The sequence below is a fragment of the Prinia subflava genome, chromosome 2 (assembly GCF_021018805.1).
Source record: "Prinia subflava isolate CZ2003 ecotype Zambia chromosome 2, Cam_Psub_1.2, whole genome shotgun sequence".
Taxonomy (NCBI): Eukaryota; Metazoa; Chordata; class Aves; order Passeriformes; family Cisticolidae; genus Prinia; species Prinia subflava.
In genome coordinates this window covers 61,976,090-62,001,385 of record NC_086248.1, presented here as the reverse complement: position 1 = coordinate 62,001,385, position 25,296 = coordinate 61,976,090, and the positions used below count along the sequence as shown (strand labels likewise).

Genomic DNA, 25,296 nt, shown 5'->3' with positions numbered 1-25,296 from the left:
TTCAGTCATATTGATAAAGAAGGGCTGAATTGAAAAACCAGAAGGAATTTTGAGGTTAGTGGTGCCAATGGAGCAGGAGAGACACAACATGGCTTTGCTAGGCTATGCTGAGGGTTTGCATGTAGGAAGGGTGCCATGCATGCTTTTGAAAGTGAGCACTGAAGATAAAAGTTCAATAAAGATCAGCAGAGTTGGTAGTTAGAGAAAAAAACCCCAAAAATGTAAAATGTCCTGTGGGCAAGTAAAAGAAATGAACTAAAATCATTGATTAAAACAGAAGTGGATAAGGAAACGTGCAGCTCCCAGGTCAGCAGCTTCAAAGCTGAAGTCATGCAAGTAAGTGGGGAATGCTGGGAGAGGGAGAGAGAAAGAGACTTTGAAATCAGAGTGGAAGGCTGATGTAGAAGTGGATGATATGTGAGACAATGCAGAGGAGGAGAAAAGAGTTGGAGCTGGAGCTGCCCAGAACAGGAAAGAGTAGGAAGAAACAGAAGCGGCAGAAATAGGCCAGGGGAAGATTAGCGTCCCCTGTACCTGACCTAGGAAGAGGGTGGGAGAGCAGAAGTGCTTTCAGCAAGAGAAGGCTGTATGGATCTCCAGGTCTGACATAGCCATTAAGGACTGTTGCTTTCTGGCTTGCCTCCACCTCCACATCCTCATATGTTTCAGTCAAAGCAACAGCACAATCACAGATGACATGCATGGGTAATATGTTCTCACTTCCTTGTGCAGCTCCTTAAAATATAGCTCAAGAAGGCATAGCAACCATTACTATATTTAAAATGAAAAATTATTTATCAAAATAGGTGACTGCCAGAGATGACAGCACTTTGCAGTGAATCTGCTAAGTTTCTGTCATTGTAGCTACCTGTACATAAACACAAATTTCTGCTAGGCTTTTTTCATCCCAGAGGATGCCAGCACCATGTCATGCTCAGTGTTTTGGATTTGGCATTATTTGCAGCTGCAGTTTCTCAGGACTTGGCTACTTCTGACTGCATAAGCCACTCCACACCAGTAGCACAGTAGCACATTCCTGTGACCCACATATTGTTCTCCGCTCAGATGAATGGAGAGGAATCCAGCATTAAGAAAATGGAACAAGAGGGGATGACCCCTGTTATATCCTGAATGATGACTGTTCATTGAACTTACTTTTTGGTCTTTAAAATTTCTAAACTATTTACATTCCTGATGTGGGTGTATTAGGTCTGTCTGGCTGTTAATATAAGAAGCCCAGCATCTTAATATAGGTGAGATCTTAAGAATTCTGATTAGATGAAGAGCAAACTCTCCTGTGTTTCTGGGGGAGTTATGATGATGTGCCTCACATCAGTCAGTATTAGAAACCAAAAGTAGAACATATTTAGTGTGGGTCATTGTGCTCCTGTCCCTGAAAGCAGAAGATTGGTCCTACACTACAACCACAAATGATTTGTTTGTTTGCTTTGAATGTTGCAGCTGCTGTAAGCCATCACCTCGTTTGGAAGACATTCCACATTTTAATAGCTCTGGGTAAAGTTATCACTCCTTGTGGAAAAGAAGAAAGTGATGCTGGAAAACGTCATTAAATAAAGGCATAGAAAATGCCCATGTTTTGTTATTTGCTAAAGAGTAGCCACTGGGAACTGGTCTATGATTTGTCTAGAACCAAGGATTCAGTTTTTCCTTTGTGCCAGTCACTGGAAATACGAAGAGCTCTGAAGATCTGGGAGAGGATTTGCTGCTGCAAGAAGTAACCAAAAAGGAGCTGCCATTCGCAGACGAGAGTTGTCATGTACCCAGGCTCCAGGTGTAGCCGATGTTAGATGCTTCAGGAGAGCTTAGCAGACCATTATGAAACAACCAGCCTTCAAGGGGAGTTTTCTTCCAAAACTTATGTCAAAATATAGGTGCTTAGATCCTTCAGTCTTGATGGTTTATGTACCTTGTACTCTTTAAACTTTAGCGTAATGGTGCACATTCTTACTGACTGTAGACTCCCCTGATTTCAGAAACTTGCTAGAGTTGCACGATAGGGCCTAGAGAAGAGCGGTGGACTGTGTAGGCTTCTAGACTTTCATACTTCAAAACTTTTTTGAATATCTGTATTTCAGTGATGTATTACTGAAAGGTAGGGTAGAGCATTCCAGAGATTAACTAGGTATCATTCAAAAAGATATTTCCATTACCAGATTTGAACTTCTTGTCTCTGAGTTGTGTTGATGTTATTCTTCTATCACAAGGAAGAGAATTGGCAGCTCTGCACCCATTTTATGTCATGCATTATTGTTCTGTGTCCTTTCATTTGCTGCTCTTGAGAAGTTACATAGCCCCTCATCTAACAGCCCCCTTTTCCCAAACTCGTAGTACTGGTTGTTGATGACTACAGATCATGATGAAGGACTCAAGCTGGGCAGGAAACAGGAGGAGACTCTCTCTGAGAGTCCAGACCACAAAGTGCTGCTGAGCTGTGACAGCTGAGAGCAGCCACCATGAAGCAGCAACCGTCTTCTGCAACATCTCCCGTTACAAAGTTCGTGAGGTATCGTGGTTATTATCTGCCATTATACCCACTTGTTGAGCTTGATTCTACTAGGACTAAGGTCTTATACATGCTGTTATTACAGCTATATAATTTAAATTGACAGAGTACACACAAACCACAAAGTTCCAACAAATCTTTGTAGTTAGTTTTCCTCATTAACAAAAGAACTGTATCTAAAGAATAAATGTAAGTTTGTGTTCCCTGCATAGTTTTCATTTTCTCTTGATTACTTTGATAGGAGAGATATACAGCATCTACTGTATAGTAGAAGTGAAAACCAGCTACTGAGTCACATTTTTTGACAGACTTGTGAAAAACAAGCAACACTGTGCATTTTCAAATAGCTTTTTTGATTTCTACACCAACTGGTAGAAAAGAAAATTTCTAGAAACAACCACCTTTTTTTTAACAGACATTTTAATTTGAATACAATGTGTGAATATTTCCATTCCTTCTCTTTTTCCTGTTTCTAACAAATGGCTAGATGAACTCCATGACCTGTAACACGTTCATCTTTGAAAATATACAGTTATGTCTACATATATCGGGGTACCTCCCGATAACTCCGAGGGTCCAGCCAGCGGAGAAATGGCTTAATAAAATAGCGAGACGGCTTCCCAGGATATGCTTTGTAAAATAAAGTTTTAATAACAGGAAAATAATAAACGTTACAAAATGAAAAGAGATAAGCCGAGCACCGTGTACCAAGCAAAGCTACACAGGCTAAGGCACTCCCAAAAAGCCTCGTGTACCCTTATGCAGGCCCTTTAGTACTCGATGGTCTAGGTGGGCTTTTTTGGCTCTTGGCCCAATGAAATGGACACTAGACTTTGAGGTGCACTTCTACAGTCCTATCACTGTGTCTGTGTTGGGACCAAGCCAATTACAGCGAGCAGGCTATAGAAAATTCTAGCTTCACTTCCTTATATGGAAACACCTGCTCGGGTACAGAAATGCACGACTACATCTCACCCTGTAAAATCATATTAAAAAAAGAAAAAAAAGAGAAATAGTTACTTTGAAAAATTCTCACTTTTGTTCATAATTGTGATTGTGTCAATAACTTATTGTTATTTAACAATTTGGTTTATAGTTAAGCTGTAGTTTTATGGATTACAAAATTTTAAATTTGGTACTTTCTTTTTATTAGCCAATCTTTAAAATTAATATTTAGTCTCAAATTACATATGAATTTTATTTTACTTTTTGTTTGGGGAGATTTTTTCAAGTGAACTATATTTTCTTTTTCTTCTACATAAAGATTTGATAATAACTTTTAACATACAACAACGAACAATTTTGACATGACAATAATAACTTCAAAAATTTTAACAGTGCAACTTTTATAAAACTTAAGTCTCTGCTTCAAATGTATTTCAGTGTCTATAGTGCTGGGTTGTGTCAAAATGCAGAAGTCTTTTTGAAGACACAGTCTGTGGTCACTCTGGGTCCTTTTGCATGCTCTTCTTGAGGTGTGTTCTGCTCTCCTTTCTTCTTTTGTAGTTGTGACTCAACTTCTTTTGCAGGAACTTTCTTAGAGTCTGTACCTGTGGAGACAAACAAAACCTCTCTCCCTGCCATAAAGGACAGGCTTTAAAATTTGTCTTGTTTTCAGAATTTTTATGAATATGAGAGATTAAAAAACATATATATAACTTTGTTCAACCTTTCTATAATAGAAAGCACTACACCCTTTCCCATTTTTATCTTTTAAAGAGCATTTTTAGCTATTTGTGTGCTTTTTAACAATAGATTGGCTTTTGAATGAATTAGTTATAATATGTGGTAGATTTGATATGTTGAAAAACTTCTGTAATTTTAAGAACTGTACATTTAGGAATGAGAAATGTTTACAAGAGATGTTTTAATTGGGTTTTTTTTGGTTTTTTTTTTGGTTTTTTTGGTTTTTTTTTTTTTTTTTTTTTTTTTTTTTTTTTTGTTGTTGTTGTTGTTGTTTTTTTTGGCCTTTTTCTCCTTTATGTGTTGAGGTAGAACATACTTTAAAAAGTGTGTGGTTAGACAAGTGAATTTGTTTGAATGGTTTAAATGGTTGATATTGCATGATACTTGTTTTTAATTTTGAGGGTTAACTTTTGCTGCTATTGATGGTGTAGTTAGTGTTTGGTAGTTTGGGCATGGTTGCACAATTGTCTTAATTTGACTTTGAGATATATGCGACACTTTTTACAAGAGCTGATGTATTTTGATGTATGGTTAAAAGTTTGCTGTTACCTTGCTATTTGCTATAAAACTTAGGAGTTTAGTGTTTGCTTTAACATGTGACACAATACAGTTGCTGTTGAGAAAAAAGGAAAAAGATTAGTATTTTAATGTGAATTTTACAATTGATTAGAACTTTTTCTTGAGAGGTCTCTGTTCCCTCTACCAAACTTGCAACATAAAAATTTGTAAACATAAAATATGAACTTTGAAAAACATGTAGACAGTTGTTCTTTTTTGGTTTTGAGATATAGTTTTTAGAGTTTCTTAAAATCTGATTTTTATTTTTTGGTGTTAGGATTTTACTACATGGTTATAAGATTTTAGATTTTCTTGACTTATTTATAAAACGAATTGTTTTTAGAGGAGTATGAATTTTGAAAGGTTTTCAATTTAATTATAGAGATGAATTTAATAATTTATTTTTTTTTTTGTAATATTTATACGGGCTATTTTTAAAAACTTTTGAATTTTGAATTAACTATTTCAATTAAAGATATGAGCAAGCAAAATATTTTTGCAGAATCTTTTCCTGTAAAGGAAAAATTATTTAGAAATTCGCTTTTATAATTAGTTTGGAATATAAATTTTTGGGCAAGTTATTACAATCTTCTTGCTTAATTGACAAAACAGAAAAGAAAAACTTTTTGTATTGGAATTACTTGGTAGTCTTTTTCAGATCTTAATGAAAAAATTAACTTATAAAGTTCTGGGTTTCTTGTTAAAACTGCAAAATAAAAGAATAGGTCAGGGTTTTAAGGTATTTTGAGCTTACTGCTTTGGTGGATTCTTGTAGTGGTTTTCATGACAGTCTTCTTTTGGACGAAGTCTACTTTGTATCTTGGCTGCTGGAATTGAACTGTTAGCTGTCTCTGTTCTGTTTTCTTGGAGGGTTTTAGACGATGATAAACTTTCACTGCTTTAGTCTTGCTCTGTCCTTGTTTTTGTTTTGTTTTGGTCTCCTGTCGCCAGAGCCGGGCTGGCTCTGGGGTGCTGGTTTCTTTCCTTATGTTGTGCCAGGGATCTATGCTGGCTGATGAATCCTCTGAATCGTCAGAGAAACTGCAGGACGTGTGGGAAACTTTCTGATTTTTCATCGGAGTTTGTTTACATTTCTCCGGCATGGGCGCCGCCATCTTGGGGAGGGCAAGTTCCGGGATGTCACATCCGGTTCCCACGCTCGTCACAGCCAGGGCGTGTCTGTCCCGGCTGTGGGTGGCAACCCGGGGCGGTGCCCGAGGCTTGGGACCGCCCATGGAGGGGGAGCCTCCCGTGCTGGAGTGGGAGGAGCTGAGCGACACGTCAGATGGAGCGTGCCGCAGCGTCGGGCTGTACTGAACCCGCCCACATGGAGCTAAAGTTTCTGCCTCAGAGATGGGGAGAATTCCACGTTTTTCTTTGTTCTGTGAGCCCGCGCTTTCAGGGCTTTGTTCAAAACTCGCGCGCTCAAAATTAACGGACTGGGATCGCCCGTATCTCGTACTGGGTGACTGAGGGGGTGGGGAGGGCGGTTGGAATGGAACTCTAGCCTGCTTGGCCACGGCTGGCACAGGTCCCACTCCGGGGGTCTGAGGACGGCTCGGGGGAAGGCTTTGAGCCGCCCCGTGCCTTCTCCTCGGGAGTAAATCAAACCGGTTTTTTCTGGGACTTGGGGCATCAGAACTTGGATTTTTATCTTCATGTCTAAGGTGAGCAGGAGCCTTTTTGCATTTTACTTTCTGGGCTCCTTTTTTATGGTTGCTTTTAGAGGCTTTTCTCAAGGTTTCTCTTTCTGCAGTTTCAAGTGTTTTTTCACTGCTGAGCCTTTCGCCTTCTTCTGTTACAAAGTCTAACACAGTTTTAAAGATGGGTCTTAATTTTAACACAGATTTTTTCTTTGAATTATACAACTTTAATCCTATTTTGTCCCAAAATTCCACTGTTACTGTTTCAGCTGTATTAGTGTCCGGATACTTCTTATAGACCCATTTCACAAGTTTTTTAAGTTCTTTCCTCTCAAACTTATAGTCTTGAATAGTCAGTTTATAATTAAAATAACAAAAGGTGTCTCGCTGTTCTACGGATTGCCGGGTCCCCATTGTCACTCACCAGAATGGCTCTTGTGATCTCCCGGCTGCTCTTGGTTGTCTCCGACTCTCTCAGGTCACTCGGTGATTAGCTGTTCTCTGTCTCCAGCTCTGCTAGACTGTAGCTTCTCTCTTCTAAAGAGTAATCCACCTTGTACCAGAATCGGTGTCCGGCAAAGACCCCCTCTCACCGGTATAGGGGTTCAGTCAAAAGGCTCCCTCTCAGCCTTTTTGACCCAAAAATGTGGTTTTATTTTCACGACCAAAAAAACCACCACGAGCTCGCTTTTAAAAAAACGAAACCAAGAGCAAAATGGCCTAGCTGAACGTGAGGGCTTTGTCAGCAAACATCGATTCAGTTACCCTAATGTAGGGTCCCTGTTCGAAGGTGCCATTTATCGGGGTACCTCCCGATAACTCCGAGGGTCCAGCCAGCGGAGAAATGGCTTAATAAAATAGCGAGACGGCTTCCCAGGATATGCTTTGTAAAATAAAGTTTTAATAACAGGAAAATAATAAACGTTACAAAATGAAAAGAGATAAGCCGAGCACCGTGTACCAAGCAAAGCTACACAGGCTAAGGCACTCCCAAAAAGCCTCGTGTACCCTTATGCAGGCCCTTTAGTACTCGATGGTCTAGGTGGGCTTTTTTGGCTCTTGGCCCAATGAAATGGACACTAGACTTTGAGGTGCACTTCTACAGTCCTATCACTGTGTCTGTGTTGGGACTGAGCCAATTACAGCGAGCAGGCTATAGAAAATTCTAGCTTCACTTCCTTATATGGAAACACCTGCTCGGGTACAGAAATGCACGACTACATACATACAGCTGCTACTGTTCCATATCACAGGGAGGTTCAGATCGATTTTATCTTCTCAGAAGTAGCCGGTCTAGATTTAGTTAAATTTTTTCTCTTCAGTTTCTTTGTATCTAAACAACACTTTTTTTACACCTGTTCAATAACAAAGTCTTCAATTTGATTTAGATTTGCACTCCTAAGTAAATCTTAATGCCTGCTTCCCTGTGCGTAACTAATAATGAGGCTGGATAGGAGTAGTGGCTACTGGAATTGCAACACTGAAGGCATTCATTAACTCTGGCAGTCGGCACTCTTGTGTGGAAGCTTTATGTGAATGGTTGATCAGCCCTTTCTAGTGCAGCCTCGAGACCGCCTGTGTTCCAGCAGGAGCAAACCCACTAAGAAAGGCCACCAGGTGAGGTTTCCATGGCAGCAGTCATCCCCTTGCTGCTCCCGTTTGTAGTAGAGACAATGCCGGAGCAGTCGGTGTGTCACTGCTCAGTGGAGAGACGGTTAATATTGCTCCACCCCGGCGTAGCCAGCAGCATGGTGCAGCTCATTTTTAGAAGGATCAAGTGGGGTTTGTGACTGTTGTCTCCAGAGCAGTGCTTGGTCCTTCTTGTGCTAAAAGCAGTTCTGACAGTGTGGCCCCCAGGGACAGGCAAACAACAGCTACTCTGAAGGCATGAGCAGCATCACCACACGGGGAGTGGGCTCCTGTGCTGGGCAGCAGGGAGCAGAGTGCATGAGCTGTCCACAAAGCCTGAACTAAGCAGAGATAGCTGATATGCAGGAGCTCATCAGTGGTTGGAGTTAGAAAATGCTTCCACTTTCTAACATAAATGTGTTCTAGTAAAAGCCACTTCCACTTGGTTCATGAAGTTGGCAACATAGATGTCGTTTAGAAGGTCCCTTGAAAAGTCCCTCTGTAAAGGTGCTTTATAATCCTGGGAAGTTTCATCACACCAGAGAAAATAAGTGAAAAAGAGATTGGCTCTTTTTTCCTTGGAGCTTGTTTTTCACAGAATGATCATTAGGAAAAAAAGCAAATGAAAATGGAAAAAGCAAATGAAACTGAAAATTGTTAGGTGATAATAGACATTCCCTGCTAAGCCAACCTGGTAGTGGGGGACTACTCTTCTAACCTATCTCATTTTTTTCTTTCATCAAAAGGATCATGGTGTCCCCTGTTACCGTGGGTTACACAGGAACGCTTCATTTTTTCCTAAATAATTTTATCTTGTCAAGTTAATTCTATCACAAAAGAATACTGGGGAAATTAACTGTAAGGTACAGAGATAATTTCCCATATGTGAACTGATTTGGAGAAAGGGGGTTTAATTGCATTTAGATCATGCAGATTAATTTACTGACACATGTTTCCCAAGTGAAGTGTCTACCTGTTGAGGGTTTGTGTGCAATAAACACTTTTCCAAGGAGGAGGGAAGCTATGACAACCATGTACATTTCCAGGGTGATTGTTAAACAGGGATTCTGTACTCTCTCTGTGACAGAATTTTATGGTAATAGTTTTGTGTGGATTTCTCTGTCTCTGTCCTTTAGGAGCCTTTGACTGATCTAGTGATCAAAAATCTTTGAACAAATAGAAACATCAGCAAGTGAAGCTAATCATGTGGACATGGAAATCCCCATCTATGACAGTCTGTGCAGCTGCTCTAGCTGTGCTTCACTGTGGGCTTTTCTCTCAAATTTCCAGGTCAGAAAGAAAAAGATTTACATTGTTGAGGAGAGCCCAGCAAAGCCCCAGCCTGCCTTCACTGAGTACTTTAGCCAGTTAGTCTCTGAGATGTTTGTTGTTTGCCAGTATTTGCTTTTCTTAACTTCCACCTACTGGAATGTACAGGACTCTCTCTGCTCCCTCTGACTTCACCACTGATCTCAACACAAAAGCAATCCCATTGGAGGATACTGTTGTCCACTGTAGCCACACACACAGCAAAGCCACACACCTGGAGTGCTTCTTCAGGCTGCACTGCAGTGAAGCTGATAGTCTGTCTCTTGAGTTAGTGTACCAACAATGTCCTCTGTAGCTCTGTCATCAACAAACCACCATCAGTCTTTTTCCTTTACTGTATATTGGCTGTAGGGCCGGGCACTACCTTTGAGGTGTGTTTTTGTTCGGTCTTTTTTAAAAAGTATTTATCTTACCTAGAGAAGAATGACTAGATTCCAAATTATAGCAGATAACTGAAAGAGAAGGAGGACCAATCTAAAACACGGTTGCTGAAGAAATTATTCTCTGAAAGAGAATCTAAACCATATGCTTCTGGCAAACCCAAAAACTGATTACCATGTGCAGCGAGGAAAAGTGAAAGAAAAACGCAAATGTGTATGAAGTGAAAGTGGGATACTGCGGAAAGCAGAGAGAGATGGTAGGAGAGTCTGTAGAACCCTGAATGCTCTTAGGATAAAGAACGTGCTTGGAACAGAGGCTGCTGCAGTTTCCAGCTTTGGCACGAAACAGGGGATTCCTTGAAAATATAAGTGAGCAAGGAAATACCTGCCTACATCAGAAATGAAAACTGGCCAACTGCTCATAATAAATTGAAAGCAAAGCAGTTAGAATGCGGGAAATCGGTCATAGTTTCATCATTTGTGATGTCTGTTCGAGATGGATGTCATCCACATGCTCCAGTTCAATTGCAACTTGCAGGCCTTCCAAATAATTGCCTTTTGTGTTACAGTAGCTAAGTCTGCAGGCCAAGTTACTTTGTAAAATGGCTGTAAGAGTCAGTGCTTGTTATTTTGTGTTTTGTTTCAGGATGTGCTGGATTCACCACGTTACAGGAGTGTGGGTGTACCCACTTCTTGAGCACCTCAGCCCAGGTGTCAAAATAATCTTTTTTGCAGCTGCTACCATAATAATTAACGTGTTCTACTTGGTGGGAGAAGTCCTGAACAACTACATCTGGGATACACAGAAATGTGAGTATTGTTTTAGGAATATTATCTTGTGAAATACACCATCAGGACTTGAGTATGTTTCTCTGAAAGTGTAGAATGTTTTAAGCTGACTAAAACAAGGGAAAATGACAGAAGTTCCACTGAAACATCTTGCTTGCCTGCCCTTAAAAACAGACGGATGAACAGAATGGCTGCTGGAGAGCCTGAGGAGCTATGAATATGTATTCTCTTTTATAACTTGCAGTACTAATTTAAGAGCTCTTGGCAATTACCTGAGATGTTTACAGCCCACTTATTAGCTGATGAACCCATTAAATGCAGCTAGAATAAAGTATGATTCTGTGCAAATGCCTTTAATGGTAAGCTTATACTGAGAAATTAAAATATACTCTCAGTATTTTCAGGTATAAGGTGTTTTCTCACATATAAATTTACTCAGGGAAAATGAACACGTTCTTGTCAGTGAAATAACAGGAATGAAAGATCACTTTAGTGCAGGGAAAGATCACTTAACTGTGCAGACTCTACATCATCTATCCTGCCTAGGCCATGCCATTGCTGAGGAGAGGAAAAGAGGAAATGAGACAAACACAAGATTGAAAGTAGGTTCCTTTTATCTATTAAAGATGTTTTTCATTTATCAATTGAATGAAATAAGCAAACAACATTCATAATAGCTGCTGTGGCAAATCACAACTGGAGGGAAATAAATTCACATGGTAGTTAATGGCACACACAACTCTAATAAGTCCTTCAATACCAGGTAGAATCTAGTGCTAGAAGCTCAAAGCAGTTTTACTTTCCATTTGCTCATGTTAGCATCCAGGTGTAACATGCCTTTTTGACTTTGCTTTAGGACCATCAATCATTGGTCATAGTGTTCAAGACAAGTATTCAGTTCTCAGTTTGATATCAAATCCACATTTATTTAACTTCTTTAGGTTAATTCAGGAAAAGTGTTTCTAAAAAAGGCAGCTGCAAGGAATAATTTCACTTGACCTAAGTCCTGTATGAAGAACAATAGTGTCGTAAAGAATCACATATTCTTAGCAAGTCCATGAATAAGCAGATGGTGGAAAATCTCCTGCACTATTCCAAACTATGCATAACAAAGTCCCTGTTCCTTGCAGCCCACCGCCCTAGAGGAGGTAACTCAATTGGGTCATTCTCTCAATATTTTTCAAGGTTTACCCTGGCATTATTGTCCTCTTCATCATTTCCTTCATGTAGATAAGGAGTATTGATCCCAAGTCCTTTGTGGCTCATGAAATTGCAAAACAGAAAATGCCGTGAGTCACCTGCTGGTTTGCTGAGCTTGAAAAACTTTGCACAAAACTTGACCCAAAGTGTGTGGCAGGAACTCCTGAAACAGCCATGTCAAATTATGCCAGTCTGTCACCATCAAGACCTGGGAAAATATTATTTGAAAACTGTACACTTAAAAGGGGCTTTTGAGCAGTAAGACTGCAAATCAAAACAGTCTGTCAATGAGAAGATCTTTGGGGTGAGAAGGAGTTGGTTTGGGTTTGGAGGTTTTTTATTTGCCTCTGGAGATGCATTAAATAGAACCTCACTACTGACAAAATGATTTGCAGTTAGTTTTTCCAAGTTAAACCACAAACATGGTAGGGAAGGAAAAATTTGCCCTTTGTACAAGCCAGTGTCTGTCCACAATTTTGAGGATATCTGCATTCCTGCCAAACTATTTGATGCATCTGCAGTAGAGTGCTTCAGAAAAAAGGAAAGAGGTGCTTTCAAAAAGGCAAATACAACAGCTTTTAAAATTATTGGAGAGATTCCTTCTAGGAGAAAGCAGAATACTTAAGATTGGCTCTGGAGCAACATTGTAAACTGTAATCTATTGGTCCCGGTCTCTTGTTTTGGTTGTTAAACCTCCAACTGTGGCTCTCCCATTACACCGGTGTGCCAGCAGCACCCAGGGCCATTGTGCTTGGGTGCTGGCAACATACAGACCCATTTGTCTTGGTGTTGTTTCTTTCAGCAAGGCAGTTCTGCAGTTGTGCTTTCTAACTGCAGGTGAGTCTTATTGTTTCCCATATTGGAATTCATTAACTATGTTTTTGAAGTGATTTACAGTGTACTTACTGCCTATGTATATATTGCACTAGCAGGTTAACTTAACTTGTGACTGGATTTTCCTTTCAGTGTTCTCAAGCATTGCTTCTTTTTTGCCTTTCGTTATCGTAAGTCTTTCTTTTCCATAATGCAGCAGTCCTGAGAACCTCCAAAAGAAATATTTGTATTTGAGATGTCTGGCAGAGAGGGCTTAGTCAGAAGAACAATACTTTTGTCAGATACCAGTAGTAATTCATTGTCCAGGAATAGGCATATGAAATAGCTGAATGTTTCCATTGCCAGAAAAAACACAGTCTGCTGCCCAGCCCAGGCTTTGCCCAGCATAGAAAAGAGACAAGTCCTGCAGCTAGAATAAGTTCTTTAAGGAGCCCTACACTCAACTCAGCCCTCCTGGTAGTACTGAAAGAAATGGACATTACAAGAAGAGGGGCATGCTCTCAGCAGTAATTGTTTCTTCATTCTTGTACTTTCAAAAAAGGGAGATGTACCTGCAAATATTTAAAAATCCAATGTTGAAATGGAGAGGGACTTCAAATTATTGAATTCTGAAGCACAATTACTAAAATTTTCTTTCAAACAAAGTTGGTTGCTTAGATTCAGCTTCAGTAACATGTAATTTGGTTTGCTAGTAGGTAAGCTCTCAGGGTCGTAGTTTTCCTGAGATTCTCCTTGGGGTTGCTGTTCCCCAAGGTAATAAGGTTTTCCCCCAGGGTTGCTGTTCCCTGGGAGTTTCCCCTGGGTTGCTGTTCCCAGAGGTAATAAGGTTTTCAGTCTTCTCTTTGCCCCAAGTGTTACACACCAGAGGCAGAGACGACACGTTGAGTCTGCCAGTGCACATTTCCAAGGTTGTTTATTCTTCATTATCTCAGTCCTTTTTCAACTCTGCCAGGCACTTCCCTGGCAGGGTACCTTATCTTAGTTCTTTCTCAGCTCTGCAAGGCATCCCCATCAGAGCAGGACACGCGGCGGACTGGGCGGATCAGAGAGCCCCGCACCTCATGTACAGTACCCCTGACCCAACCACTGTCCGAGACGTATTTTTTATTTACAAAATTTTACCAATACCTACTACCTTTACTAACATGTCAGTTCTACTCTAAGCCAATCTCTAAAACCCAACTCAGCACAAGATGGGGGACGAGAACAAGAACAAGGAAGACAGGGGCCACTCCCCAATTCCTCCATCTTGTCTCTTCAGCCCCATATGCTAAGAATCCTAATTTCTATATTTATATTCTATAATAAACCATCCACTACTTATTTCAAATTCTTAGGATTTGTGATTCTTCCTGCATGTGAGTGTTCACTCCCATGGACAGGAATCAGAGTCAGTGTCCTCCTGGGACCTATGTGGGTCTAACTGACCCCCCTGTACCGATCCCAGACCCCCCTGTCTGGTCTCTAAATCCTCCAGGGTGGCCAGAGGGATGTTCTAGACTCCGACAGTAAGCAGAGCAGATAGAGGAACTAAGTGTTCCCAGACCCCTGAAGTTGTCAAAGGGTGGGCGTGGGCAGGGTTTGGGGCTGATCTGAAAATGGGAGCGAGGGAGGGAGGATTGTGCAGCTCATTACTGGACAACCACTGCCATCAGGTGTGCAGGTGCTCCTTTCCTTCCCAGCAGGTGAGGTAACACGTGCGAGCAAGTGCGGGAGAAACAACATCGGTAAAGGGAAAAGAAAGATAAGTGCCTTAGAGGAACCTCTCTAAGCAAACCCTTCAGCTGTACTCCTTGAGAGATTTTTAAAAGCTGCTCTCCATATGTTTTCAGGTATTGAAGGAGGAAAAGAAAAGCCGAAATCGGAGTGAACAATAAGAGGCAGCACAGAGGATTGTTTATAGCTCCATGGAAGATTTCTCATTCCCAGCAGAGCTTGGCCTGGAGAGGAATCTTTTGGAAAGGAGGAAGTTTCATGGGCCCACTTCTCAGTGCAAGGATATTTTTGGATTTTATATGGGGGGAAATGATTTTAGCTAAGACTAATATTAATGTTTCAACCTTCAATTTCTCCATGCTTGCATGTGACATGCACATATAAGATGTATATTTATCTCCAAGGCATTCTCAACATGCATTTTTTGAATCAAATAAGTCATTAAACCATTAAGTCATTAGATCTTTTTACTTCTGCCAAGAAGAACAATGAGTCCATTCTCTGTATTGTTTGAGGAAAGCTTAACCAGATAGGTCTAATACAGGGAAACAAAGCAATGCTATATATTTCAAATTACAGCATAGAAGTTAATTGCATGAATGTATCTAAAGAAGAGTTCAGTCTGACTGAAATATTAATGTAACAGTTGCCTTAAATTCGTTATGTTAATAATTTTACCAGTCCAATGAAATCTTACTTGCAGTGTTAAGATCTTAAGACCTAAATAAAGATGAAATTATCCTTGCATTTCTGTTTCTTCATGCTGATTCTTGAAATTTTAGATGGATTGATGGCATTTGAATCATATGTTTTCAGGTTTTACAGTGTCAACTGTAGATTATCTAATTTCTACATGAGGATTTTTCTTATTATTTTCATAGTAAAATAACAGATCCTGCATTTTCAAATTGTACGTTCTCCTGCATTTTCAAGTTGTAAGTTCTCAATAGGTGCGCTGAGCTGTTTGTGTTGTACAAGAGAGAGCATTTAATTCTTACTGCAGGAAGGCACATAAGCAAATGTTTCAAGTTAAGTGTATGCCTGTTTGTATAAGGAATTCAATTGCAAAATACTAGTGATTGTTTAAGTTTGACAGGATTCTGTTTAATTATTAGACAATCAAGAAGTAACTCTAGTAGGCAGAAAAAATTGTCTAGAACTAAAATAAAATTAATAGAATAATTTTTGGCAAGAGAATATTTCTTTTAAAAGCAGCTTTATGATACAAATATTTGTATTCGTATCACATATTTGTTCATTAGTGTATTTAGTAATTTATTTTAACATAGGCAGAATACTTTGAGTATGTATAGTGTTAATGTTCTGTTTTTAGTAACAGGATTTCTGCAGAGTTTTAATACAGTTTAACAATGTTTCTGCTATGGAATAACTCTGGGGAAAACTGATCTCATGCAACTCATTACATACTTCCACAGTATTTTTTGAATGTATTTATATACACACTAAATGGCACAAGTTAAACAATGTGCTTTTTGGTTTGTTTCCTTCAAAAATAAGACTCAGTAATGATATTGTCTTTGTCTGTCCATCTGCTAGATTATTTTTAACTTGCTGATCAAGAGTTGCAAAGATTTCGAAGCTAAGCAAATTATTAGAAATTTCATGGAAGTAAGTGGTCAGATAAAGAAGGAGCTCCTCTAATGATCCTACAGATGGAGAGATCAGGACACACCAAACCAGTAGAATTTGGAAGCAAATGGCCATAGCCATGTGGCCTTGCATTAGGGATATTATGTTCTGCTGTTCCTGAGCTCCCCGTTGTATGTTCCTGATGTCATTTGCAACAGGCTTTTAAAACTCAGGAAGGAAAGAAGGCATGGATTCAGTCATGTTTAGTGACCTAGGAACTGTTTAAAGTCACTGCTTCTGAAAGCTGTGGTGTCACATGAAAGTAGTGGTGGACAGTGAATGTTCTGGAGGATCTGGCTGTGCTTTCCAACAGCAGCAACTGAGGCTTAGGGCGGGAAGCCCGAAGCACAAACCCTGTTGACATTTTTTCATATGAAGAATTTGCATAACCTATGCTCTGCTGTTAGATCTAGGACATTTTTTAAATTTATTTATTTTACTTCATGGGTATTGTGTCCTTCACAGAATTCAATTCATTCCGATGGGAAGAATGTGTTAAATAAAAATGAGAACTGCCAAAATGCCACATAGCTGTACCCATTCTGCTAGAGCACACTGTGATCATGTATGGCACCACTGATCTCAAAAACTGACACTGATGGAAAGATTCTTCCTTCTTGGCAAGTTTTGCACCTGCTCAAGATAGGTTTTGCTGCTAATACCATGTCATTATATGCAATATAGAAAATGTAGTAAGAATATAGAGAACAGAAATGTCAGAGATCAAAATTGCATAGATGAATACAGAGGTAGGTGTCCAAGGGAAAGAAAGCTCCCTTTCAGAGGTACAGCATAGGCATGCTTAAAGTTGTCATCCCTCATATCTGTGAATTTGTGAATATTCAGCACCTCAAAAAAATAGACACTAAGCTTAGATCTCGGTTAAGCCCCTGAGGTTGGCAATGTTAGCCAAAGGCAATATATGTGACACAAAACGTGGTGGGTTCCATTTGGTTTAAGAAAATTTATAGTATTCCAAGAAGGTTTGAACTCAATTTGTCTTCTCACATCTCAAAAAGTTCTCCACCTCCTGTGAGCTTTGAATCATCGTACTTAAAGTCAAAAACATTTTAGAGCATTAAATCCAGCCTCTGATGTATGAACCATGATATAAATAACTTGGGGGCCTGTGTACCCAGAGAACACTCTTCTAGACTGTGTTCATTCCCTTTAGGATTACACAATCCATCATTCTTAAGAAAGATGATGGATGAATGATGACTAAAATAAAAGTCACTTGTAAACTTGCCAAATTTCAACCATCTTGGCTGAAATTGTCCCTGAAAGGTATTTCTCTTGGGGGAACTATTTTTTTTGGTGGAAAGCTTTTGTCAGAACAAGTCATTTATTTCCAAGTGCAAGTCTATGAAAAAAAAAAAAAGTCTGGAAAACTTTTCTCTACTTTTGCTGTGGAACTCAGTCTGAGGACAACATTTATGTTTGTAGCATTTCTGAATTTATGGGGAATATCTATTTGTCTTTGTCCAAATTTTAGGAAAAAAATGAGCCTGCGTTTCCCTATAGTGCACAGGTAATTCTCCAGAGTGTTTATCTCTCCTAGTTCAGGAATAATCCATCTTGTGGCTGAATAGGATTTTCCCTGCCATCCCATATCTGTTGATCCTCTCCATGCCTTGGCTACCCAGGCTACAAACCAGAATGGGGAAGCCACTTTGCTTTCCATATATTGTCAATAACTCCCCAGAGGTGACGCAAACAAATCTGCATAGAAGTGTAAGGGAGGCAAAGCTTTGATGACAACCTGAGCAATGAGAATAGGTTCTAGATGGATGAACTAAGTGAAAAAAACCCTCTAGCTTTTCCCTTGAGGACTGCAATAAAATGAAATTAGTAGTGTTTGTTATGTTGTATCTGTAATGATAAACCACATAGAAAACTCTGCGAAGGAATCATCAGTTTTGTTGTTGGAGAAGAGCACAGTGTGCAGTAAATAAGGAGGGCTGCCACACCTCGAACCACGAGGGAAAAACAAAATACAGTTTCATCATTCAGTGAGCACCATCCATCAAGTGTTACGAATGAGGCACAGGAAAAAATATTGTGTGATTGTCTAATTAAAGGCAATATCATAATTCATACTCACAAGGGACGAATTAACGTTGAAGAGATGGCCTAAATGGTGACATTACCTCACCCTTCAATACCCAACTTTTCAAACTTAGTCATCTCTTTTTTTAGTAATAGAACACAAAAAAGGGGTTTAGAAAAAAAAGCTGGTTAGAAAGTCTAGCCATCACGTTGTCATGAATTTCATGGTGACTATGTCCCCTGTTTGGCTTTAGAAAGCTCATCTTTACTTTCTGCCTGCATGTAGCTGCCCCAAAACATTCGTTGTTCCCATACCACTCTGTTAGAAAGGCTTTGCCATAATTTGCAAACTTGTGCCACAATTTTAACAATAAATTCTTTCAGTCTGTGATTTGGCTCGTGTGGGATAATGTAATTTGCTGTCTTTGTGTAGCAACCATTGCCTTATTTTAAAGGAAAATGACAAATATTTTTACTTATTTTCCCTAGTCTTTGCTTCTCTGCCCTTGGGAGTAATATTAGCAAAATCACCATCAGTGCAAGTTAAAGCCACTTGGACACTGAGTAGACTGACAAATGGCTCACCATTCTGCAGGCTCCAGGGGGCAGTTTGTAGTGGCAGTATATAAGACAGGCACTTCTCAGTTCATTTTTTCCTATTGAATTTGCTTTTCAAAGACTACTTCAAATCCTAACAACAAGTTTATTATTTGCCTTTTGTTTTCTGTAAGGATTGGTCAGTCTGCTGTGATTCACACGTCAGTAGCCTTTGAAGACTCAGATACCATTAGAATGAACACTGCAAAGAGTCATCATCTAAAATGTAAGTTGATATGTAGTCCTGAGGAGACGGTCAGCCTGAGGCTAGCATCACCAAGGCAGGTTTAGCGTTCCTGCCTTGGGAATAAAGGAGCGAGCAATAGGAGAGGTGTAGGTGAGGTCACCTCTAAATGCAGACTTGGAGAAGTGCTACTAATCCTACCTTTCAATGCTCTCTGTTGTCAGGTGAGGAGGGTCAAACGTTGGTGACAGGTGTCTTCTGTCTGCAGCAGCATAAGAAAGCTCCTGATCAAAGCCTGGTGCGTTCTAGTAGAGGAGGTCATCTCCACTAGGGTATCCCAGCTGCTCTGCCCCTGTGGTTCAGAGCTTCACCACCTCTTCTGTGGCCAGCTGGGTAAACTGGGGTCACAGGTGTCACCGGGAAGGACAGAAACCTGGGAGTTTGACTACTGCCAAAGAGGGAGAAAAAGAACAACTGGAGTTTTGGCTGGTCAGTTCTCTACAGTGGCAATGATCTCTCCTCTTTTTAAAGCAAGAACAAAGGAAGAATGAAATTATACTGGAAAGTAAAAGGCTGTAGCTGTTGAGATCTGTTTAGAAAAGTTCTTGGGCACATTGTGAGTTCACAATACATGCTCAGGTCCTTTTGATTGCAGGGGCTTTGCTGAATGAGGGGATAAGTGGACTGGCAGGTGGGGCATTTTGTGTAGTGCTTCTAATGATGTAATGACAGGGGTTTGGACTTAGAGTGAAAATATGCACTTTGAGCATAGCTACTTCCTCTTGCTTGTATTATTTAAGTAACTAGGAAGAGCAGAACTGCCCAATTTGCAGACCACAAACATGAAATATATTTAGCGTATATTCTCCAAAATGAGCAATTTTATTTTTATCAAAAATGCACTCTGTTTTGTTCAAGTAACAGATGGAAATCAATGGATTTTAATGTAACCCAAAAGAGCAAGTTGTAGTCTTATTCCCTTAAGTGCCCCTTTGTTGTTCAGACCACAGCTGTAAAGGGATTTGAATCTCATCACAATAAATGCCAGTACAGAAATTTGAAAGGTAGGCCACAGACTTTGTGGCCCACTGGAGAAGGTATCTTGCTGTTCCTTAGAGTTGTGTAAAATGAGACAGAAATGAAATAGCATCTTTTTCATGTTATTAATGTTGTAACTAGCCATGGTATTCAAGTTCAGCTTTTTATATATAGCTTGTGTATTAAAAAATAAACATCTACCATTACGCTGGAGAAGTATCTCGGCAGTGTACATTCAAATGTAGAGATTGCTGTAGTGCAGTCAGTTCTAGGCCAGAATATCTCTTTGCTTTCTATTATGCAGATAGTCCCCTCTGTATGTGTATTGTGTAGACAGAAGTTGGACACGCACCTGGACACATATATATACACATGTGTATACACACAGGATGTTCTGCAGAAACAAATGGTGACAGTCAGGTGTTAAGTTGCAGTTACTTACTTAGCCTGGAAAGAAATCAGGCACTGTGGAAGGCTTCATTCTTGACAGGGGCAGTAATTCCGAACTGACAGCCCCTTGTCCTCCTGCTTTTCTCCTGGGAATAAGGCTGGTCAGCTGCTGGCCATTCTGCCCATAGCAACGGGGACAGTCTGCGGCTTCAGGAGTCTGCAGTTCCTGCATTTCAGCAGGCAGAACAGTGCCTAGCTAGCTGTCTGCATATAATTGTCTTAGCTTATTTACCATGTAAAATAAAATAAGTTGTTCTTATATAATAATGGTTCTCAGTTTGGCTCTGAAGTTTACACCTGACAGATGTAATGGGATAAAAGAGAGGGAGATCACCCCTCTTCTGTGACTGGTATCTTTCTCTCTAGAGGTAGCTTAACAGGAGTGCTATTAGTCATGGAGTAGGAAGAAGCAATTAGTCACACAGTACTTAGTAAGGCAGCAAAAATTACCGTAATGGAGGACCTCAACTACCTGTGCATATTCTGGCCAAGAGTTACCGTGGAACAAGTTATGAAGAGGGAATTTCTTGAATCTTCATTTCTTGGAATGGGCAGGTGTGGATTACACCAAGGCAAGGGAGGGCTTTCAAACATGTCTGAAGCTCAGAAGATGGCTCATTGGAGATGTAATCCTAGCTGAAGCACTAAGCAATACTGACCACAACATAATTACATTCACCTTGCCTGGGGTGTGATGAGGTCCTGATTTTCTTTGGTACCAGGTAAGGTACCAAAACTTTGTACAGTAACCCTAAACATTGGAGCAGAGTGGTAGAGAGGAGAGGAATGTGGATGGAGGAAATAATAGAAGAAGCTGTTACCATCCAAAGGTTACCTGCCTCCAGCAGACAGCTGTAAAAAGGAGCCCCCTTGGCACAAACAATGGGAGCTTTTGCCATCCAGTGGGAATGTTTTACAGGGCTGCTGCTTATTAGGCAGCTCTGGGGAGTTGTGTAAGAAGGCAGCCAAGAGGATAAAACAACCTGGTTAGAAAAATTACCTCCCTCGGGTGTAGCCCACAGCTAGGTGCATACAGTCCAGAGAGAGCACTCAGTCAAGTGGGTTTTGGTCTCTTTCTGCCGAGGCCTTAGGGCTGTTCAGGATTTTTAGCCCATTCCTTGGAGAAGGGGGTTACTGAGGCCAACTTGTATGCAGAAAATGTTCACTAGGCATCCTTCCAAGGACAGCACAGTGTGTAAAATCCTAGGTCTGAGAAGAAAGTATGTAGGCACGTGGCAGTATATGGTGGTACTTTTAATGTGGTGGGATAGCTGTAGTTAGAGACACACATAAATACAGTGGTATAGTTATATTCCAACTCTTTCTGGCATTACAGAGTTTTTGAAAGGTGACACAATACTGACTAGGCAGCAAGCTTAGAAAGAGGTCAGCTGGGTGGACCTATCATACAATTAAACCAAGAGCACTTGTGAAGTCGAGTACCTGGCTGTCACTATAGACATGGGTGTCACTGCACAGTGTTGCAGCATCCCATTTGTACTGGCCCACAGCTTAGCTCTGTGTGATGTGTAGTGCTTTTCCTACAGAGGGAAGTCCACACAGCTAAAGCCATCCCATGGGCCAGACCCTGCCTGCAAACAAGTATTCTGCTCTGCTTGTGAACTCAGCTCCCACACAGGATAGCATATATACTGCCATGTGCCGTAGGAATGGTTGATGTGTGTGTCTGGAGATTTCAGGCTAACTCAAAGCAAAAAATAAATAAACCCAAAAGAAAAGAGATGTAAGGCTTTGCTTAATAGAGCATTAATTATGCAGATACTGAAAGATTTCTAGTTCCTTTCAGCAATCAGAATTTAGATTCTGCTGGATATACTTAATTTTTTAAATCCCTCTACATTTTGCAGTTTACACATTTGCATAGCGTAGGACTACTGTCAGGAACATATATCTACAGATCTGGGGCAGGAGCTGTTCTCATCATTTCAGTGGGATGGAAAAGAGAAAACAGTTCAAAGGAGGAGGATGGGGGAAGGGAAGAATTTCCATATATTTTTTAAGGAATCATAAAGACACACAGGCAAGTGTGTCAATCACGATACACAGTTCTCTTTAATATTGTCAGGAACACAAAAGTTCACAGAGCACATGTGTGAGAGGGTGCTGCGCTGCCTTGACTACATGATCTGCATGATACATGTCAGAAGATGGGAATGTTGCTATGGCAATTCTTCCCTCTCCTGAATACTAAGTTGTCGAAGAAGCCAGTTCACAGTCAGGCAGGCTCACTTATGAACTTGCCTGCTTGAGGATGCTAAATACTATTTATAGCTTCTCTTGCAAGGAGACAACATTGTTTTCCGCCCTGGCCTCTTAATGCCCTGTGCCCCAGCCCTCCAATATTCCTGATGTTTATGTGATTTGGAAGCTGCTGAGGGCAGAGATTTAACTGAATGTTGTGCTGGAGGGTGTTGGGGTTTTCCCTCAGCTTGCACAGTGTCCTTCAATTTTCATTTTGCTGAGAAGGCAACAGACGGATGGGTCTGTCTGCATTTCCAAAAGCCATCTTGCTGTTTTTAAAAAGTTCTGGATTGAGTAATTCATTTATCTTTACTTTCAGTCTGCAGAGGAGTAGCCTGTTCTCGCTAGTGCTTCCCCCTGGCAGGACAGCAAGGGAGGCACTGGCAGCCTGTTGGTGCCCCCTATCAGTTTTTTCACTGGGTGACCCTTAAAGCCCATCCTGTCCTCGCTTGTGCTGTTGAGCCATTCCCACTGTGCTGTGTGGCTACTGTGATGGGAAAGGGATGTCTTTACCAACAGCTCTCCTATTGCACCCTTAGAAGTAATGCTCTGTTTTACTTCCTTCCCCAGCACTGCTTTGTGGAAGCAAAGCAGCTTTGTTGTAGAGGTGGCAGACTTCAGTAGATGCAGGGATTCCTGTATTACAGTGTCTCCCAATGTCCATTTGTATCATATTTTCTGGTAGCAGTCTCTGTTTTCAGTTATTTTCCTTTAACCTAATTTTCATTTTGTAATTGGAATATTCCTCAGTAGGAAATTCTGCATATCTGATTCAGGCTAAATTTTGTAAGATGGCTCAGGCACGCTAAAACCAAAGATAAGCAAAACCAGACTGTATTCTCCATATTAAAAAGAAAAGTTCCTTTAAGTAGTTGATCATAGTGGTTTTATCTTGAGGCTTTTTTCTTCCTTTTTTTTTTTTTCATCGGGATGGATACTGCTGTAGGAAACTCTGCAGGAAGGCAGAATGAAAAAGCCTGATCTGATGTGCTGTAAATTAATCAGAACAACATAGGAAGAGAAAAACAGTTGCTCTGCTTACCTGTGTGATGCTCAATACTTTTTTTTAATTTTACCACCTCACAGTTGGCCAGTAACTTTCTTTATAGTTTGAAGTGTTTATTTAGAACCTCCCATGGGCTCTAAAAGTACTAAAACAAATGAGTTCTGCAAGAGCAAATGATCAAGGCAAAAGGTGCCATTGAAAATGATGACAGTCTGTACATACCAAAGTACTCTAGTACCCACCTCAAACAGAGAATGTACCCAGCATCTGGATTTGATTCTTCAGTGATCAATTAAAGAATATCAAAGCCAACAGAAAATACAATAATCTGTAACAGAGAGAAACATGACCAAGAGAACAATAAAAGATCATTTTAATGTCCAATTCCAATAAGATAACAAAGCTCTCAGACAAGTAACAGGTTCATGTACAAGAGACATTCGCAAATACAGGACATCTTTGGAAACTGCAGGAGCAGATGCTCTCCAGAGAAATGTAGCATTCATTTGCATCTGTAAGAACAAGAAATAGGTGGAAGAATTTTAAAATCAAGCCTTGACTCAGTAACACATATGCAGAATTCAGATCCCCTAAAAATGTCGTTGACTTAATGATTTATTTTATGTCTTGTTTCTGCTGTGCTCATCAAGAGAGCATTAGTTAGTCCAGCTGCTCTGAGGATTTTGATACCCATGTGACTCAGAGGCAGGGATTCAAACCACATTGGCCAGTACAGAGCTGTCAAAAAGTTTCCACAGTGCAAGGGACACAGAAGTGAAAAGTATTTGCTGGTTTAGAGGGATTAACACAGAGAGATCAATTAGCAGCTTGCAGCCATTCAGACCTAGGATTCTTAAACTACACTTTTTCTTCCCTCTTTTCCATCTGAGCTCATTTTGTTTCCAGAGATTTAAGGGACGAACTTGAGAAGCCACCCCTCCTGCAGGTACTTTCCGTGTTCCTGAGCGAGCAGGCCAAGAAAAACAGCAGACCAAGATAATTTTCCTACAGTGTTCCACACCAACTAGAGAAGGATGATGAAGTGCAGAAGATTCGCTGACAGCGCAGCTCTCCCTGTTGAAGGGGATCAGCATTTGCTCCTTTCTTACGGGCAGGATTGCCCTGCCCCCAGGTCACAGTCTTGTGCTGCTGCAGCTTACCCAGAGCAGCTGTAGATGTCATGTCTGAAAGACTGAAAAGCTTAAAATTCCCTGCTCAAAGAGCAGCTTTTACTTTGTGCTGTCAGAAGCTGTCCATGACCACAAAGCCTCATCTGGGATGTGACCATGAGAGCTTCCTCACACAGCCGTGCTATTTGCAGGCTGCCTGCCTCTAGTGACCACAGTGTGATCCCTTTGCTTTCCCCACTGAAGCTGAGAATCACTTGCCCACCCCTGGAACAGCTCCTCTGCATTCACAGCCATGAAAAACCACAGGAGCTGGAGTAAAACGAGATTTATTCAGAAGGAGGGTCTGAATCCAATTAGAGCAAAATAAACAGTCAATGTGACACATTTCCTTCTCACCTCTGCAGAAGCTAATCTAGCTGATCCCTTTGTGTTGTAACAGGAAAATCCCTGATACCTTGCAGCTCTGCAGCCAGTACTGGAGGACACGGCACAGGCAGCAAACACCAGCTGGGCCTCCAGCCCACCCAGCTCTGCCTTTGCTACTGGAGCCAGCAGCTGCCTCTGGTGCCTCAAACTTTCTGCTATGAAGCCTACAGGAAAGTGCTGACTTGGGGCCACATCTCATTTTCTTATTCTAAAGTA

The 25,296-nt window shown here is 40.6% G+C and overlaps 1 protein-coding gene across 2 annotated transcripts in view; it reads left to right on the top strand.

The window, feature by feature from the left end:
* The window catches only part of AIG1 (androgen induced 1), a 132,993-nt gene extending 117,958 nt beyond the window's left edge, over window positions 1–15,035 (top strand). For both annotated transcript variants that reach the window (XM_063390236.1, XM_063390235.1), the window contains exons 5-6: window positions 10,396–10,559; window positions 14,405–15,035. In XM_063390236.1, the coding sequence (XP_063246306.1) occupies window positions 10,396–10,559; window positions 14,405–14,442 (202 nt within the window). In that variant the 3' untranslated portion in view covers window positions 14,443–15,035. The remainder of the gene's footprint in view (window positions 1–10,395; window positions 10,560–14,404) is intronic.
* Window positions 15,036–25,296: the final 10,261 nt, after the last annotated feature.